This window comes from Somniosus microcephalus, chromosome 13 (genome assembly GCF_052327205.1).
Source record: "Somniosus microcephalus isolate GS21.2 chromosome 13, FLI_Smic_1.0, whole genome shotgun sequence".
Taxonomy (NCBI): Eukaryota; Metazoa; Chordata; class Chondrichthyes; order Squaliformes; family Somniosidae; genus Somniosus; species Somniosus microcephalus.
The window spans coordinates 42,524,565-42,539,748 of NC_140999.1; the positions used below are offsets into that span (position 1 = coordinate 42,524,565).

General features: G+C 45.2%; 1 protein-coding gene across 6 annotated transcripts in view; it reads right to left on the bottom strand.

Annotated features, from left to right (window-relative positions):
- The window catches only part of LOC147108271 (phospholipid-transporting ATPase ABCA1-like), a 177,662-nt gene that overhangs the window by 100,623 nt on the left and 61,855 nt on the right, over nt 1-15,184 (bottom strand). For 5 of the 6 annotated variants that reach the window (XM_086004827.1, XM_086004826.1, XM_086004830.1 and 2 more), the window contains 3 exons: nt 6,012-6,133; nt 1,385-1,579; nt 268-357 (listed from right to left, as the gene is read on the bottom strand). In XM_086004827.1, coding sequence (XP_085860953.1) covers nt 268-357; nt 1,385-1,579; nt 6,012-6,133 — 407 coding nt within the window. The remainder of the gene's footprint in view (nt 1-267; nt 358-1,384; nt 1,580-6,011; nt 6,134-15,184) is intronic. The other variant, XM_086004831.1, reaches the window with a different exon arrangement.

The window sequence follows — 15,184 nt, forward strand, 5'->3', positions numbered from 1 at the left end:
GGGTTTGGGACATATCCAAATTGCTCTACTGATGCACCAACAAGTCTTTCTGTTTTCCTAGAAAAGGGGACGAGTTGGGTCAAATTCCTGAGAGATCCAAGAAAAGAAAAAGAAAAAAGGAAAGAAAACAGCAAAAAACAGAGAGCGAGAGAAAGAGGACATCTTCTATTTTTTTTAGTGTCTTTCATGCCATCAGGATATCCTGAAGCACTTCACAGCCCATGAACTGTTGTTGTGTAGTCATTGTTGTCGCCATATTCCGCTTACCTGATGTACAAGAGATACAATTCCATGTATAAAACTGTTCATGGCATTAGTTGCATCAAGTATGTTCCCAGCACTAAATGTAACCCTCTCCTGCAGAGGAAACAATAGATCAGAGGCAGGTTGGTGTACTGTTACACACAAAATGGGAATAAATAGGATCTGTCTATCACCTTGTTTTGATCACCTGAAGAATGTGACAGCAACACCAGATAAAATGCAAAACATTCGGGCACTACAGTTTTGACATTTAAAAAAAATAGAATACCATTAACACGAATACATTTACCCACCCCCTGGCAAAAGTAATTAAAATAGGGGATTCTATTACTATATGGGGAGGATATAGTTGTTCAAATTCCACAGCTACATCTGGGTCAGTCAGAAATATCAGTCAATGGGTCATAAAGCTTACACACTTTACTCTTTCTTAAATATAATACAGATGCTACCTTGAATTGAGCATAAAATGAAGTTGGTGGAAGAGTCAGAAGGGTACATTCCAAAACTAATCTAGGCTGGCACACCAGTGTAGTACTGAGGGAGTGTTGTCATGTTAGAGGTGTAATCCTTCAGATTAGATGTTAAGTCAAGGTCCTTTCTGCTCAGGTGGACCTGAAGATTGTGTAATAGGAAAGGTGATAGGATTGGTATTCTGCAAGGATGGGATCAATGAGCTAAGGGTACATGTATCTGAACTGATTTTGCATATTCTCAGGTCTCCTGTGTTGCTCCTCATGGTAATGTTGTTGCTGTGGAGGCTCAGTCGTTGTGTATATTCAAGACAGAGATCGATAGATTTTTGGATGTTGTTATGGGAATCAAGGGATATAGGGATAGTGCAGGAAAGTGGAGATGAGGTAGAAGATCAGCCATGATCTTATTGAATGGCGGAGCAGGCTCGAAGGGCCAAATGGCCGACTCCTGCTCCTATTTCTTATGTTCTTATGTTGTTATGCAAGTTCGAGGATAAGGGCAGGAGCTATGTATTAAACTGCTGCTAAGGTGGAGTGTATAACCGGGCCTCAACAGCGGTACAAGTGAAATTTCCATATGCCAAGCAAGGAGCCTGACACAATCATACAGACCTCAGATTACTGAATAATGGAAACAAACTAACCGCCAAGAGTTTGGAAAAGTTGATCTCGGAGAAGAAAATAGTTGCTGCTTTTTGCAGTGTCCCCTCCGGTAAGGCACACAGATTTTTCTGCAAATGGTTGAATGCCTTCCTGTTCTTTATGACCAAGAAACTGGAGAGATGGGATACGTTGCAAACAATCTCTTTAAAACTTGCCCTTGGACCAGCAAGGGATATCTGCAAAAAATCCAAACCCAGGTAGACTAAAGTCAAGCATCTGGAAACCTGATGGAAGCAAGCCTTTCACAAGTTCCAGTTTTCTTGTCCAAGTGCACAAATAACCCTTCCGGGTACATGTAACCTTGGCCACAGCTCCATGCTCGCAGTTGCTCATTTGGTTAATTCGTAATTTTGGTGCCAATGGCAGCGAGTGCCAACAAATGGATGCCAAGCGATTGCCCGGGGGAAACTTTTCTTTTCTCGTGAATAACGGTCTCAGATTTTGAACTGCTGCTGGCAAGCCTGCACTACTTAGTGGCACAAAGAGATGATTTTTCTGACATACAAAATAGAAGTGCTTCTAGACCCAGTACAAATGTCCAATTCAGTTATGTGGGGTATCACAAGCACAGACCCAGAACCCATCACTGCATGTTGCAGAGTTCCCAAAAGTGGTTCTCAGGCAAGAGGCTGGTTAAGATAGTGGCCCTTAACTAAATGTTAGGGAGTAACACAGATGGAGAAATGGATTGAAAACACACACCAAAAATACAGCACAGAAAACAGACATGATGCAGAGGAACCCAAAAGAGACACTGGAGAAGCTCAAACACCCCTTCCTCCCCAAAAAAACTTGGCTTAACTAATCCAACATCTCACGTTACCAGTTTCTACATCCCACTTCCTCCCCATCCCCAAGTTTTCTCCTAAAGACATAGGGGGCAAAATTCGGTTGTTTTGCACCTCCCGTTAGCACCCTAAGGGGGCGCTAACGGGGCACAAAGCAACTAGCACATGGGCGCGGCGCCGCTGATGGCTCCCGTGAAATGCAGCGGACAACATCGCCGTGCGCAGCAGCCTGGCCACAAACTTCGGTTGCGCTCTCTGATGTACCGCCAGACGTTATGTACATATAATCTACATGTAGATTGGGCTAACCAAATTAGTAACAATACTGTGGAGGAGGAATTCCTGGAGTGTATACGGGATGGTTTCCTGGACCAATATGTCGAGGAACCAACTAGAGATCAGGCCATCTTAGACTGGGTATTACGTAATGAGAAAGGATTAATTAGCAATCTTGTTGTGCGAGGCCCCTTGGGTCGGAGCGATCATAATATGATCGAATTCTTCATTAAGATGGAGAGTGAAGTATTTGACTCAGAGGCTAGGGTCCTGAATTTAAATAAAGGAAACTACGATGGTATGAGGCAAGAGTTGGGTAGAATTGATTGGGGAATGTCAAAGGGTTGACGGTGGATAGGCAATGGCAAATATTCAAAGATTGCATGGATGAACTACAGACTTTGTTCATCCCAGTTTGGCATAAAAATAAAACAAAAAAAGGTGACTCAACTGTGGCTAACAAGGGAAATTAGGGATAGCATAAGATCCAAGGAGAGCACATATAAATTGGCCAGAAAAAGCAGCAAACCTGAGGATTGGGAGCAGTTTAGGATTCAACAAAGGAGGACAAAGGGATTAATTAACAGGGGGAAAATAGAGTATGAGAGTAAGCTTTCAGGGAACATAAAAACTGACTGTAAAAGATATGTGAAGAGAAAAAGATTGGTGAAGTCAAGCGTAGGTCACTTGCAGTCAGAATCAGGGGAATTTATAATGGGAAACAAAGAAATGGCAGACCAATTAAATACATACTTTGGTTCTGTCTTCACAAAGGAGGACACAAATAACCTCCCAGAGATGTCGGGAAACATAGGGTCTAATGAAAAGGGAGGAACTGATAGAAATCAGTATTTGTAAGGAAATAGTGTTAGAGAAATTGACGGGATTGAAGGCCGATAATTCCCCAGGGCCTGATAATCTACATCCTAGGGTACTTAAGGAAGTGGCCCTAGAAATAGTAGATGCATTGCTGGTCATCTTCCAAAATTCTATAGACTCTGGAACAGTCCCCATGGATTGGCAGGTAGCTAATGTAACCCCACTGTTCAAAAAAGGTGGTAGAGAGAAAACGGGGAATTACAGACCGGTAAGCCTGACATTAGTAGTGGGGAAAATGCTAGAGTCCATTATAAAAGATGTAATACCAAAGCGCTTGGAAAACAGTGACAGGATCGGACAAAGTCAACATGGATTTACAAAAGGTAAATCGTGCTCGACTAATCTACTGGAATTTTTTGAGGATGTAACTGGTAAAATAGATAAGGGAGAACCAGTGGATGTGGTGTATTTGGACTTTCAAAAGGCTTTCAATAAGGTCCCGCATAAGAGACTAGCGTGTAAAGTTAAGGCACATGGGATTGGGGGCAAGGTATTGACTTGGATAGAGAACTGGTTGGCAGACAGAAAGCAAAGTGTTGGAATAAACGGCTCTTTTTCCAAGTGGCAGGCAGTGACTAGTGGGGTACCACAGGGATCGGTCCTTGGACCCCAGCTATTCACAATATATATTAATGATCTGGACGAGGGAACTAGATGTAATATCTCGAAGTTTGCAGACGACACAAAGCTGGGTGGGCGTGTGTGTTGTGAGGAGGATGCCGAGAAACTCCAGTATGATTTGGACAGGTTGGGTGATTGGGCAGAAGCATGGCAGATGCAATATAACGTGGATAAATGCGAGGTTATCCACTTTAGTGTCAAAAACAAGGAGGCAGGTTATTATCTGAATGGCAATAGATTGGGAGAAGGGGAAGTGCAACGAGACTTGGGCATCCTTGTGCACCAGTCGCTGAAGGTAAACATGCAGGTGCAGCAGGCAGTTAAGGCGGCAAATGTAGCCTTTGTAGCGAGAGGGTTTGAGTACAGGAACAAGGATGTCTTGCTGCAGTTGTACAGGGCCTTGGTGAGACCACATCTTGAGTATTGTGTGCAGTTTTGGTCGCCTTATCTGAGGAAGGATGTTCTTGCCATGGAAGGAGTGCAGCGAAGATTCACCAGGCTGATACCTGGGATGGCAGGAATAACGTATGAGGAGAGATTGGGTCGATTGGGGTTATACTCGCTGGAGTTTAGAAGAATGAGAGGGGATCTCATTGAAACTTATAAAATTCTAACAGGACTAGACAGACTAGATGCAGGAAGGATGTTCCCGATGGCGGGGGAGTCCAGAACCAGGGGTCACAGTCTAAGGATAAGGGGTAAGCCATTTAGGACAGAGATGAGGAGGAATTTCTTCACCCAGAGAGTGATGAACCTGTGGAATTCTCTACCACAGAAGGCAGTAGAGGCCAATTCATTAAATATATTTAAGTAGGAGTTGGATATATGTCTTAAGGCTAAAGGGATCAACGGATATGGGGAGAAAGCAGGGACAGGGTACTGAATTTGGATGATCAGCCATGATTGCATTGAATGGTGGAGCAGGCTCGAGGGGCCAAATGGCCTACTCCTCTACTCCTTCTCCTATCTTCTATGTTTTCTATGTACGGTCAGGGGGGCGTATGTGCTGCTGGGGTGGCGATATTTAAAGTGGAGGTGCCGGGCAGCCATTTTTTTTGCTAGCCGCCTACCAGCACCTGCCCCAATTGCCGTCCCCCCGCGGGGTGCCAGCTGCGATCGGTCAGCCCAGCACTCCTCTCGAGTGCCGGGCTCTTTTGCCAGCACCTCGCTCCCTGGTGGCCCAGCTGGGCCCCAGTTCGCGTTGCGCAAGGCCCTTCCACTTTAATCAGGGGAGGAAGGCCTGCAGTACCACGCCGCGAAATGCCGGCACGCATTGGCGCTGCGGCACGTAGCGCCGCGATATTGGGCCGGAGCGCCCCAAGAGGGAAAGGGGGGGGGGGGGGTGGGGAGTGCTTCCAGTAGCGCGCCACCACCTGCTTGGGGCGCTACCATCGAATTTCGGGCACGGGGGCGCTAACCTTTTAGGGGCTCTAAAAGTAGCGCCCTGGTGAAGTTAGCGCGCCAAAGGGGACGCGGCCCAATTTTTGCCCCATGGACTCTGAAATTCCACAAGGGTTCTTCTGGTCTCCCATTGAAAGTTTGGTCATTTCTCTGGGAGTTCCGCCAATTTCCTACAGTGGGAGACGAGGGAGACCCCAACGGAATTTCAGGGCGACTGACTGTACATGGGGCATAATTGTATAGCTACAGGGTACCCTGCACAAGGGGCCATTCTTTCTGGATGACTCGAGACAAGGGATGTTGGTATGTTATTCAATCCTGGAGGGCAGGACTCACTCAAGATCCATATCTACATTTGTACACTTTTCATCAGGACTTCATGGGTCGCAGTCAGGAGCAGGAACCTTGGTTGATTTGTCCCCTTCATAGCCAAATGTACCACTGCCACGGCTGATAAGATCAGCTTACTCATCAAAGACAAGGGATTGGGGCCTTCCTGGTCTGCCTAGCTCCACAATGTAATGGAGCCATCACCATGAACTCTGCCCTACTCATTCCATCACACCATAACCTGCATATAGCACTTAACTCAATACATCCCCTCTAAGAACTTTATATACAGCCACACTTTACAGCAGTTTACCTGCTCAAGATTTATTTTTGCTGTCATCAAGTCTTTAACCACCTCTGTAGGAAGTGACGCATTGTTCAGGAGAAACTGGGATAGTGTCTGATTCTTCTCGAGGTATTCGCTTACTGGCAGACCTAGTGGAAGAGTCAAAAGTAAATTAATGTATTGATTGTATATGCACATCAAAACTCAAAATAAATTCTTCTGAATTACTAATCTGGAGAACCCGTTTATGTTGCAATAATCTATCCCGCTGAGGCAGGCCTGCACTAAACAAACCTGATCCAGTTATTGCATCAGGAAGCCTAGGGAAAACAGACCATACTCAACAGTAAAGTTAGTCATTACTTAATAATTAAAAAAATTAAAATTGCGTGCATTCAAGACTTCAATACTGCTCCCATATCAGGGCGGAGTCTACAAACACCTCTGGTGCACTGCTGGACAGTGTACAAGGAGGTTTGTTGTCTGAGATGACCCCTCTCTTGCCTCCAACCACCCCCATCTTGATTTTATCAAAACATCTATGGTCATTGCTCCTCTGAACTTTCCCCTCTTGCTCTTAAGCTCGAAATATTCCATCCTACACACGCTTCTTCCTCCCTGAATCCTCATTACAGAAATCTCCCACTCTATCTCATTCATTATTAATAAGATGGAGAGTCAAGTATTTGACTCAGAGACTAGGGTCCTGAATTTAAATAAAGGAAACTATGATGGTATGAGGCGCGAGTTGGCTAGGATGGATTGGGGAACGTTACATAAAGGGTTGATGGTGGATAGGCAATGGCAAACATTTAAAGATCGCATGGATGAACTACAGAATTTGTTCATCCCTGTTTGGCATAAAAATAAAACAAAAAAGGTGACTCAACCGTGGCTAACAAGGGAAATTAGGGATAGCATAAGATCCAAGGAGAGGACATATAAATTGGCCAGAAAAAGCAGTAAACCTGAGGATTGGGAGCAGTTTAGGATTCAGCAAAGGAGGACAAAGGGATTAATTAAGAGAGGGAAAATAGAGTATGAGAGTAAGCTTTCAGGGAACATAAAAACTGACTGTAAAAGCTTCTATAGATATGTGAAGAAAAAAAGATTGGTGAAGTCAAGCGTAGGTCCCTTGCAGTCAGAATCAGGGGAATTTATAATGGGGAACAAAGAAATGGCTGACCAATTAAATACATACTTTGATTCTGCCTTCACAAAGGAGGACACAAATAACCTTCCAGAGATTTCAGGGAACATAGGGTCTAATGAGGGGGAGGAATTGAATGAAATCAGTATTTGTAGGGAAATGGTGTTAGGGAAATTGACGGGATTGAAGGTCGATAAATCCCCAGGGACGGATAATCTACATCCTAGGGTACTTAAGGAAGTGGCCCTAGAAATAGTAGATGCATTGCTGGTCATCTTCCAAAATTCTATAGACTCTGGAATAGTTCCTATGGATTGGAGGGTAGCTAATGTAACCCCACTATTTAAAAAAGGTGGTAGAGAGAAAACAGGGAATTATAGACCGGTAAGCCTGACATCGGTAGTGGGGAAAATGCTAGAGTCCATTATAAAAGATGTAATAGCAAAGCGCTTGGAAAACTGTGACAGGATCGGACAAAGTCAACATGAATTTACAAAAGGTAAATCATGCTCGACTAATCTACTGGATTTTTTTGAGGATGTAACTGGTAGAATAGATAAGGGAGAACCAGTGGATGTGGTGTATTTGGACTTTCAGAAGGCTTTCGATAAGGTCCCGCATAAGAGATTGGCGTGCAAAGTTAAAGCACATGGGATTGGGGGTAAGGTACTGACTTGGATAGAGAACTGGTTGGCAGACAGGAAGCAGAGTTGGAATAAACAGGTATTTTTCCGAGTGGCAGGCAGTGACTAGTGGGGTACCACAGGGATCGGTGCTAGGACCCCAGCTATTCACATTATATATTAATGATCTAGACGAGGGAACTAGATGTAATATCTCCAAGTTTGCAGACGACACAAAGCTGGGTGGGTGCGTGTGCTGTGAGGAGGATGCAGAGAAACTCCAGTATGATTGGGACAGGTTGGGTGATTGGGAAGATGCATGACAGATGCAGTACAATGTGGATAAATGCAAGGTTTTCCACTTTGGTGGCAAAAAACAGGAAGACAGATTATCTGAACGGCAATAGATTGGGAAAAGGGGAAGTGCAACGAGACCTGGGTGTCCATGTGCACCAGTCGCTGAAAGTAAGCTGCAGGTGCAGCAGGCGGTTAAGAAGGCAAATGGTATGTTGGCCTTCACAGCGAGAGGATTCGAGTACAGGAGCAAGGATGTCTTGCTGCAGTTGTACAGGGCCTTAGTGAGACCACACCTTGAGTATTGTGTGCAGTTTTGGTCACCTTATCTGAGGAAGGATGTTCTTGCCATGGAGGGAGTGCAGCGAAGATTCACTAGACTGATACCTGGGATGGCAGGAATGACATATGAGGAGAGATTGGGTCGATTAGGCTTATATTCGTTAGAGTTTAGAAGAATGAGAGGGGATCTCATTGAAACTTATAAAATTCTAACAGGACTAGACAGACTAGATGCAGGAATGATGTTCCCGATGGCGGGGGAGTCCAGAACTAGGGGTCACAGTCTAAGGATAAGGGGTAAACCATTTAGGACAGAGATGAGGAGGAATTTCTTCACCCAGAGAGTGGTGAACCTGTGGAATTCTCTACCACACAAGGCAGTTGAGGCCAATTCATTAAATGTATTGAAGAAGGAGTTAGATATATTTCTTAAGGCTAAATGGATCAAGGGATATGGGGAGAAAGCAGGAACAGGGTACTGAATTTGGATGATCAGCCATGATCTCATTAAATGGCGGAACAGGCTTGAGGGGCCGAACGGCCTACGCCTGCTTTTATCTTCTATGTTTCTATGTTCCCAGGACTTCACCTCTCAGTTGTTTCCTTCCTCATCTTCTCCTATTCCTTTCAAACTTGGTGGTGTCCTGCCCCATGAGCTTTAGCCCTTCACTTGCGTTTCTCGATTTAAAAAACAAAACAAATTTAACTATTTCAATTCATGAAAGTCCTTACAATATTTGGAAGATCAGAGCTGGCTCAAAACCACTGGAACCAGATTTCTAGCTGCACACTATCATAGCAGTGATGGTGCAAATGTGCAATTCTGCACCAAGCTATTCATTTGGATATATAGTAGCACATTTAAAAATATATATTTTTGGCATATGGGCATTGCTGGTAAGGCTAGCATTTATGGCCCATTCCTAGTGAGTGGTTTGATACAACTGAGTAGATTGCTAGGCCACTTCAGAGGACAGTTAAGAAGCAGCCACGTTGGTGTGGGACTGGGTCACATATGGACCAGACCAGGTAAGGAAGAGCAGATCTTTCATGACAGTGCTCATTATAAGTCAGATGATAAGCTGTATTATATCAACAGGAGTATTATTCTGCTGCTGAGCTTAAATTAAGCAATTTTAAGAACAAGTTTTAAAAGTCTAGTTGCTTGGATCATTCAGATGTTATTTGTTCATTGTGAGCGAGTTCAGTAGATTGTAAAATACTTGTTAATTTCCATCTCCAGGTCAGGAAAGAGCCATAATAAACTAGCTGACTTTATTTATCTTTTGCTTATACTTTAGACTGGCTGGAATGTGACAGCTGGAGTATGATATCTGCAGTTCTTAATAAACTAGGAATGAATCTCCCACGGTCCTGCTCGGACTAAGTCAGAGGATTCACAAGGGCAAGATTATTATAACATGGAAAACACACTGGCTCAGAAATTGCTGCATCTTGCGGCGAGCGCCATGAATTGGGTATTTTTCCTCACCCTTCAGATCGTATTATGTTTGCGCCGCAAATTGCTGGAAAAGTGAATTGATAACAAGATCAACGGGACATCTGGGGCCGCATGAACATCGGATTCAATGGTCTATCTCCTTAACCAATGAAATTTAAGGATAGAGAAAGAAACAGAGAACGGAGAAGGAAACAGGGTGAATTAGAGTCAAATTAGATACAGAAAGAGAAATAAAGACTGGATTAAGAGAGAGAGACCGAAAGGAAAAGAAAGAAAAAAAATTACATTTAAAAAACCTCTAGGAGCAATTTACTACCTGCAGGAGTGAGACTCCAGTTTCAATTGTTCCCTTTCTTGACCTCCAAGGTTGAGTTTCATATCAGGACCATAAATCACATCATTAACAGGGTCCTTCCGACATGAAATAGCAGCCCTAAATGTCTCAAGTCGAGATTTATTTGTATTTATGGCACAAATCCAGCAATTTCTTGACACTCAGAGGTTGACAGTGAGCTGCAGGTTTTGCGAGTCTAACGACAGAGCGGCATTTGCAACTCATGGCGTATCTCTGCCTCGCCACAAATTGCTGTTTATTTTTACGCACTAAACAGTGAGCGCCCTGAGCTCACCATTAATTTTCCAGCAATTTGTGGGCCAGTATCTATTCTGCTGCTAGATTGTGATTTAAAGCTACAATATCTAATTAATGTTAACTAAACATTGGGTGTGTTCATTCTATGGTTTGTTATTCAGGCTGTAGACCAGATCGCTGGATATATTTGTGGGAAGGCCAATTGAGAGTCTACAGACATTGTGGTTCTGGTATTTTCTTTTCCTGGAGAGCTGTCTTCACAGTGTTAATGACTGCCTTTATACTTAAAAAGAAAAGTGACCCAGGAATTTACATCAGACATCTTTGTGAAGTTATAGTCAGTTGGCAGGCTCAATTTTTATTACACTTCTTTGTAAAGTTTTTAATGAATTTTTTTGCTAAACTTTGAGGGGTGCCAGAAAACAGAACGCCCCACCCACCCCCAATATTTTACTGCCAGTGTCAGTGTTGAGCTCTCAGTTCAAGTACAGCATGGGTTAAACAAGGAAAAAGAAATTACTTGTGTTCATGTATATCATAATAATTGAGTCCTCAGGATGGCATAAAGTGCTTTACATCCTGTTGTGTATGTACCTTTAAGAGAGAACTGTTTTACAGCTCCTGTATACTGTAGTACCGGCAGTGACCACACCTGTATATAAAGCCGGAGCAGGCTTCTGTACTTCAGTCTTGAGACTACTCTACTCCAACCTGTTGATTGTTAAGTTACAGCATCCGTGTAGTTCTTGAGGAAACATCCTATATAAAGAATCACGGATCTAACAGTGGCGACAAGTGTCGATTTGAATCTACCTGCAACTCTGCATTTCCCTTCGAGGATTCGCTCCGGGAGGGCGGTGGAAGAAAGTCGAGGCCAGAAACACGGGCGTCGACCACGAGCAACCGCCCAGTCGTCTGGCAGAGAGTGTACATCACAGGGGAGGCTGTGGAGAGCCGGGCTTGGTTCCCCAGCCACGATGATCAGCAACAGACTGACGACAGGTACAGCGCAGACCCTTCCCGGACAGCGGCGGCTGGAGCCGACCGACGGCAGAGAAAAAGCCGAGCAGCGTCGGCGGGGTAAGAGAGAGGGTGAAGCACACAGGGCGCAGCCGGGGGTTGAAAGCCGAGCGGCGTCGAGGAAAAACAAAACGGAGAGGGTAAAGCAGCAGCCGGGTTCAGGACCAAGCGGCGGAAACGGGAAAGGTGCACAGAAAAAAAAACGCGCAGAGCACAGCCAGGGCTCAAGGGCTGAACAGTGTCCGCAGGGAGAAGGAGGGAGAGCGCGGGAGACGCCATTGAGAAGGAAGAGCACGGGAGACGCCATTTTTAGAAGCCGCAGCAGGGAAGAAGGGCGAGCGCGGGAAGAAAGGAAAGCGCGGGAGACGCCATTTTGTGCCAGCGGAGAAGAAGGGAAAGCGCGGGAGATGCCATTTTTGACAGTTAAATCACACCCAGGGATGCCGAAGAGTGGCAGTATCTCTACGTTCGACAATGAAGTCGAAGATTGGGCGACATATGTGGAACGTATTGAGGTGTACTGCAGGGCGAATGAAGTGCCAGATGCTAGGAAAGCACTGGTTTTGTTAAATTCCATGGGTGCAAAAACTTATGGGTTACTGCGAAACCTAATAACCCCAGAGAAGCCTGTGAATAAGAATTTCGAAAGCATAGTAGAAATCCTACAGGACCACAAACCCCATACCACTGCTGATAGCAGAACGATTTAAGTTCCATAAAAGGAACCAACACAAAGACGAAAGCAATGCTGAGTCCTTAACGGAACTGCGCAAGCTATCAAAACACTGCCAGTTTGGAGTGGGACTAGCAGATACGTTAAGGGACAAGTTTGTGTGTGGGCTTCAAAGTGAAGGAACCCAGAAACGGCTTCTATCAGAAAAGGATCTTACACTGGACAAGGCTTTCAGCATGGCAGTATCACACGAAGCAGCCACACGGGGGCGCTGCAGAGATACAACGGAGACCGCAAGAATATGGCACCAATGAAATGTCCTATGGAACAGGGAAGTGTTATCGCTGCGGCAGAACAACACACGACCAGAAGGATTGTTGGTTCAAGGACCAAGTGTGCAGACAGTGTGGAAAAGCAGGACACATACCAAGAGTCTGCAGGTCTGGGAAGAAAACCAACAGCAAGAAATCTCCACAGGAGCAGTACAAAAAGGTACACAAGGTGATGGACAGTAGTTCAGACGAACAGAAAAGTGACAGACTCCGGAAGCAAGGAGCTGGGTTGTCTGAAACGACATAAGGTAACCAAAATGGAGGATCACCAGACTATCTGGGTTACACTCAAGATAGACGGAGTCCAAGTGAAAATGGAATTGGACACAGGATCAGCCCTAACAGTCATAAACCAAAAGGGACTACAAGCGGCTATTTTCACATATACCCTTGAAAGCTACAGAGATTGTCTTGAAGACGTACACGGGGCAAAAAGTCTACCCCAAAGGAAAAATAAGGGTGAAAGTGATATACAAAGGCCAGGAAATACCTAAAAATGGACCTATATGTATTGCCAGATGGAGGACCACCACTGCTAGGACGTGAATGGATCCAGAAGATACAATTAGATTGGCATTCCATACAGGCACTGAAGGTTGAGACGACGTCACACCTGGACGACTGTCAAAAATGCTAACTGACGCAAAAGAAGTGTTCCAGGAGGGACTCGGAACACTAAAAGGCATAACGGCAACGATTAAAATAGAGGAAAATGCAAGCCCAAAGTTTCTTAAGGCCAGACCAGTGCCTTATGCGATCAGACCAGCCGTCGAAGCAGAGCTGGAAGGGTTGGAACGTTCAGGAGTACTGTCCAAAGTAGACTGGAGCGAGTGGGCTACACCCATCGTTCCTGTAATGAAGAGGTCGTTGAGTAATACGCCTGGGGAACCAAAGAAGGTCCGCATCTGTGGGGATTTTAAGGTGACAGTGAACCCAGTCCTTCACACGGTACAATATCCGCTTCCACGAATTGAGGATATTTTCGCCTCGCTATCTGGAGGTAAACGCTTCACCAAAATTGATCTAGCCCAGGCGTACTTGCAAATGGAGGTAGAAGAAGCCTTGAAACAATAACTCACGATCAACACTCAAAGGTCTCTATCAATACAACCGGCTGGTGTTCGGGGTAGCATCGGCTCCGGCTATTTGGCAAAGGGCGATGGATCAAGTCCTGCAAGGGATTCCAGGGACCCAGTATTATTTGGACGACATCCTGGTCATGGGCGAAAATGACAGTGATCACCTCGCCAACTTGGAGAAGGTGCTCACCAAATTATGGAAGTGGAATGACGAACGTAGATGAGCTTTCCAGAAGTGTAAAGAATTGATCACATCAAAAGAGGTGTTGGCCCATTTCAACCCAGCACTACCAATTCGTTTGACATGTGATGCATCACCCTATGGTATTGGAGCGGTGCTGTCGCACAAATTCCCAGAAGGGTTGGAGAGGCCAGTAGCCTTTGCGTCTCGGTCACCAACCTCAGCCGAGCGCAACTACGCCCAGATTGACGGAGGCCCTCAGCCTAGTATGGGGAGTAAAAAAATTCAACCACTATCTGCATGGGCAGAAGTTCACCTTGCTGACTGACCACCAACCACTTGTCTCCATCTTTAATCCTAAGAAGGGCGTTCCAGTGATGACTGCACAACGGTTACAAAGATGGTCCCTGTTTCTAGGGGCGAATCAATAGGAAATAGAATATAAAAGGCACGAAACAGCATGGAAATGCTGATGGGCTATCACGCCTGCCACTGCCTACTGTGGAGGAAGCACCAGCAGTGGACCCTATCGAGATATTTTATTTGTCAATGATTGAACGATTGCCAGTAACGAGCGCGGATATAGAGAAGGAGACCCGCAATGATCCGACACTGTCTCGGGTATATGATTTGACGGTGAGGGGATGGCCAACACATGGCGACTCACTGTTGCCAGCATTCTCATCCAGAAGAGAACAGCTATCAGTATGCCAGGGGACAATGATGTGTGGATCCAGAGTGGTGATTCCACCCAAGTTAAGGGAGAGAGTGCTAAATGAGCTTCATGAAGGTCATCTGGGAGGGGTGAAAATGAAAAGCCTTGCTAGGGCTTGTGTGGTGGCCGGGGATCGATCAACAAGTCGAGGACCTAACCAAGAGCTGCTCAGGATGCCAGAAGGTCCAAAATGCACCACCACATGCCCCTCTACACCCATGGGAGTGGCCCTCCTCTCCATGGCAACGGGTGCATATTGATTTTGCTGGTCCATTCATGGACTCAATGTTCTTAATAGCAGTGGATGCTCACTCGAAATGGCCTGAGGTGATAAAAATGTCCTCAACCACTACAGAGAAAACGATTGCAGTCCTACGGACCATATTTTCAGGAACGGCTTGCCAGAGCAGATTTGCTCTGATAATGGACCACAGTTTGTGTCCGAAGAGTTTCAAAAATTTATGAGAAGGAATGGGGTAAGGCATTACACATCCGCCCCGTATCATCCAGCCACAAATGGATTGGCTGAAAGGTTCGTACAAACCTTTAAAAAGGCGATAAAGGCCATGTGCGACGATGAAATTCCACTACAGCATAAGGTGGACAATTTCCTATTAGCCTACAAAAATGCGACACATGCAGTTACCAACCAGACCCGGGCCATGATGTTCTTTAACCGAAGGTTGAGATCTCGTCTGGATTTGCTCAGACCCAATGTGCGAAGAAATGTTGAGGATAAACAATTCCAGCACATCAATGAGAAGCCGACAAGGAGCTTCAATGTAGGACAACCAGTC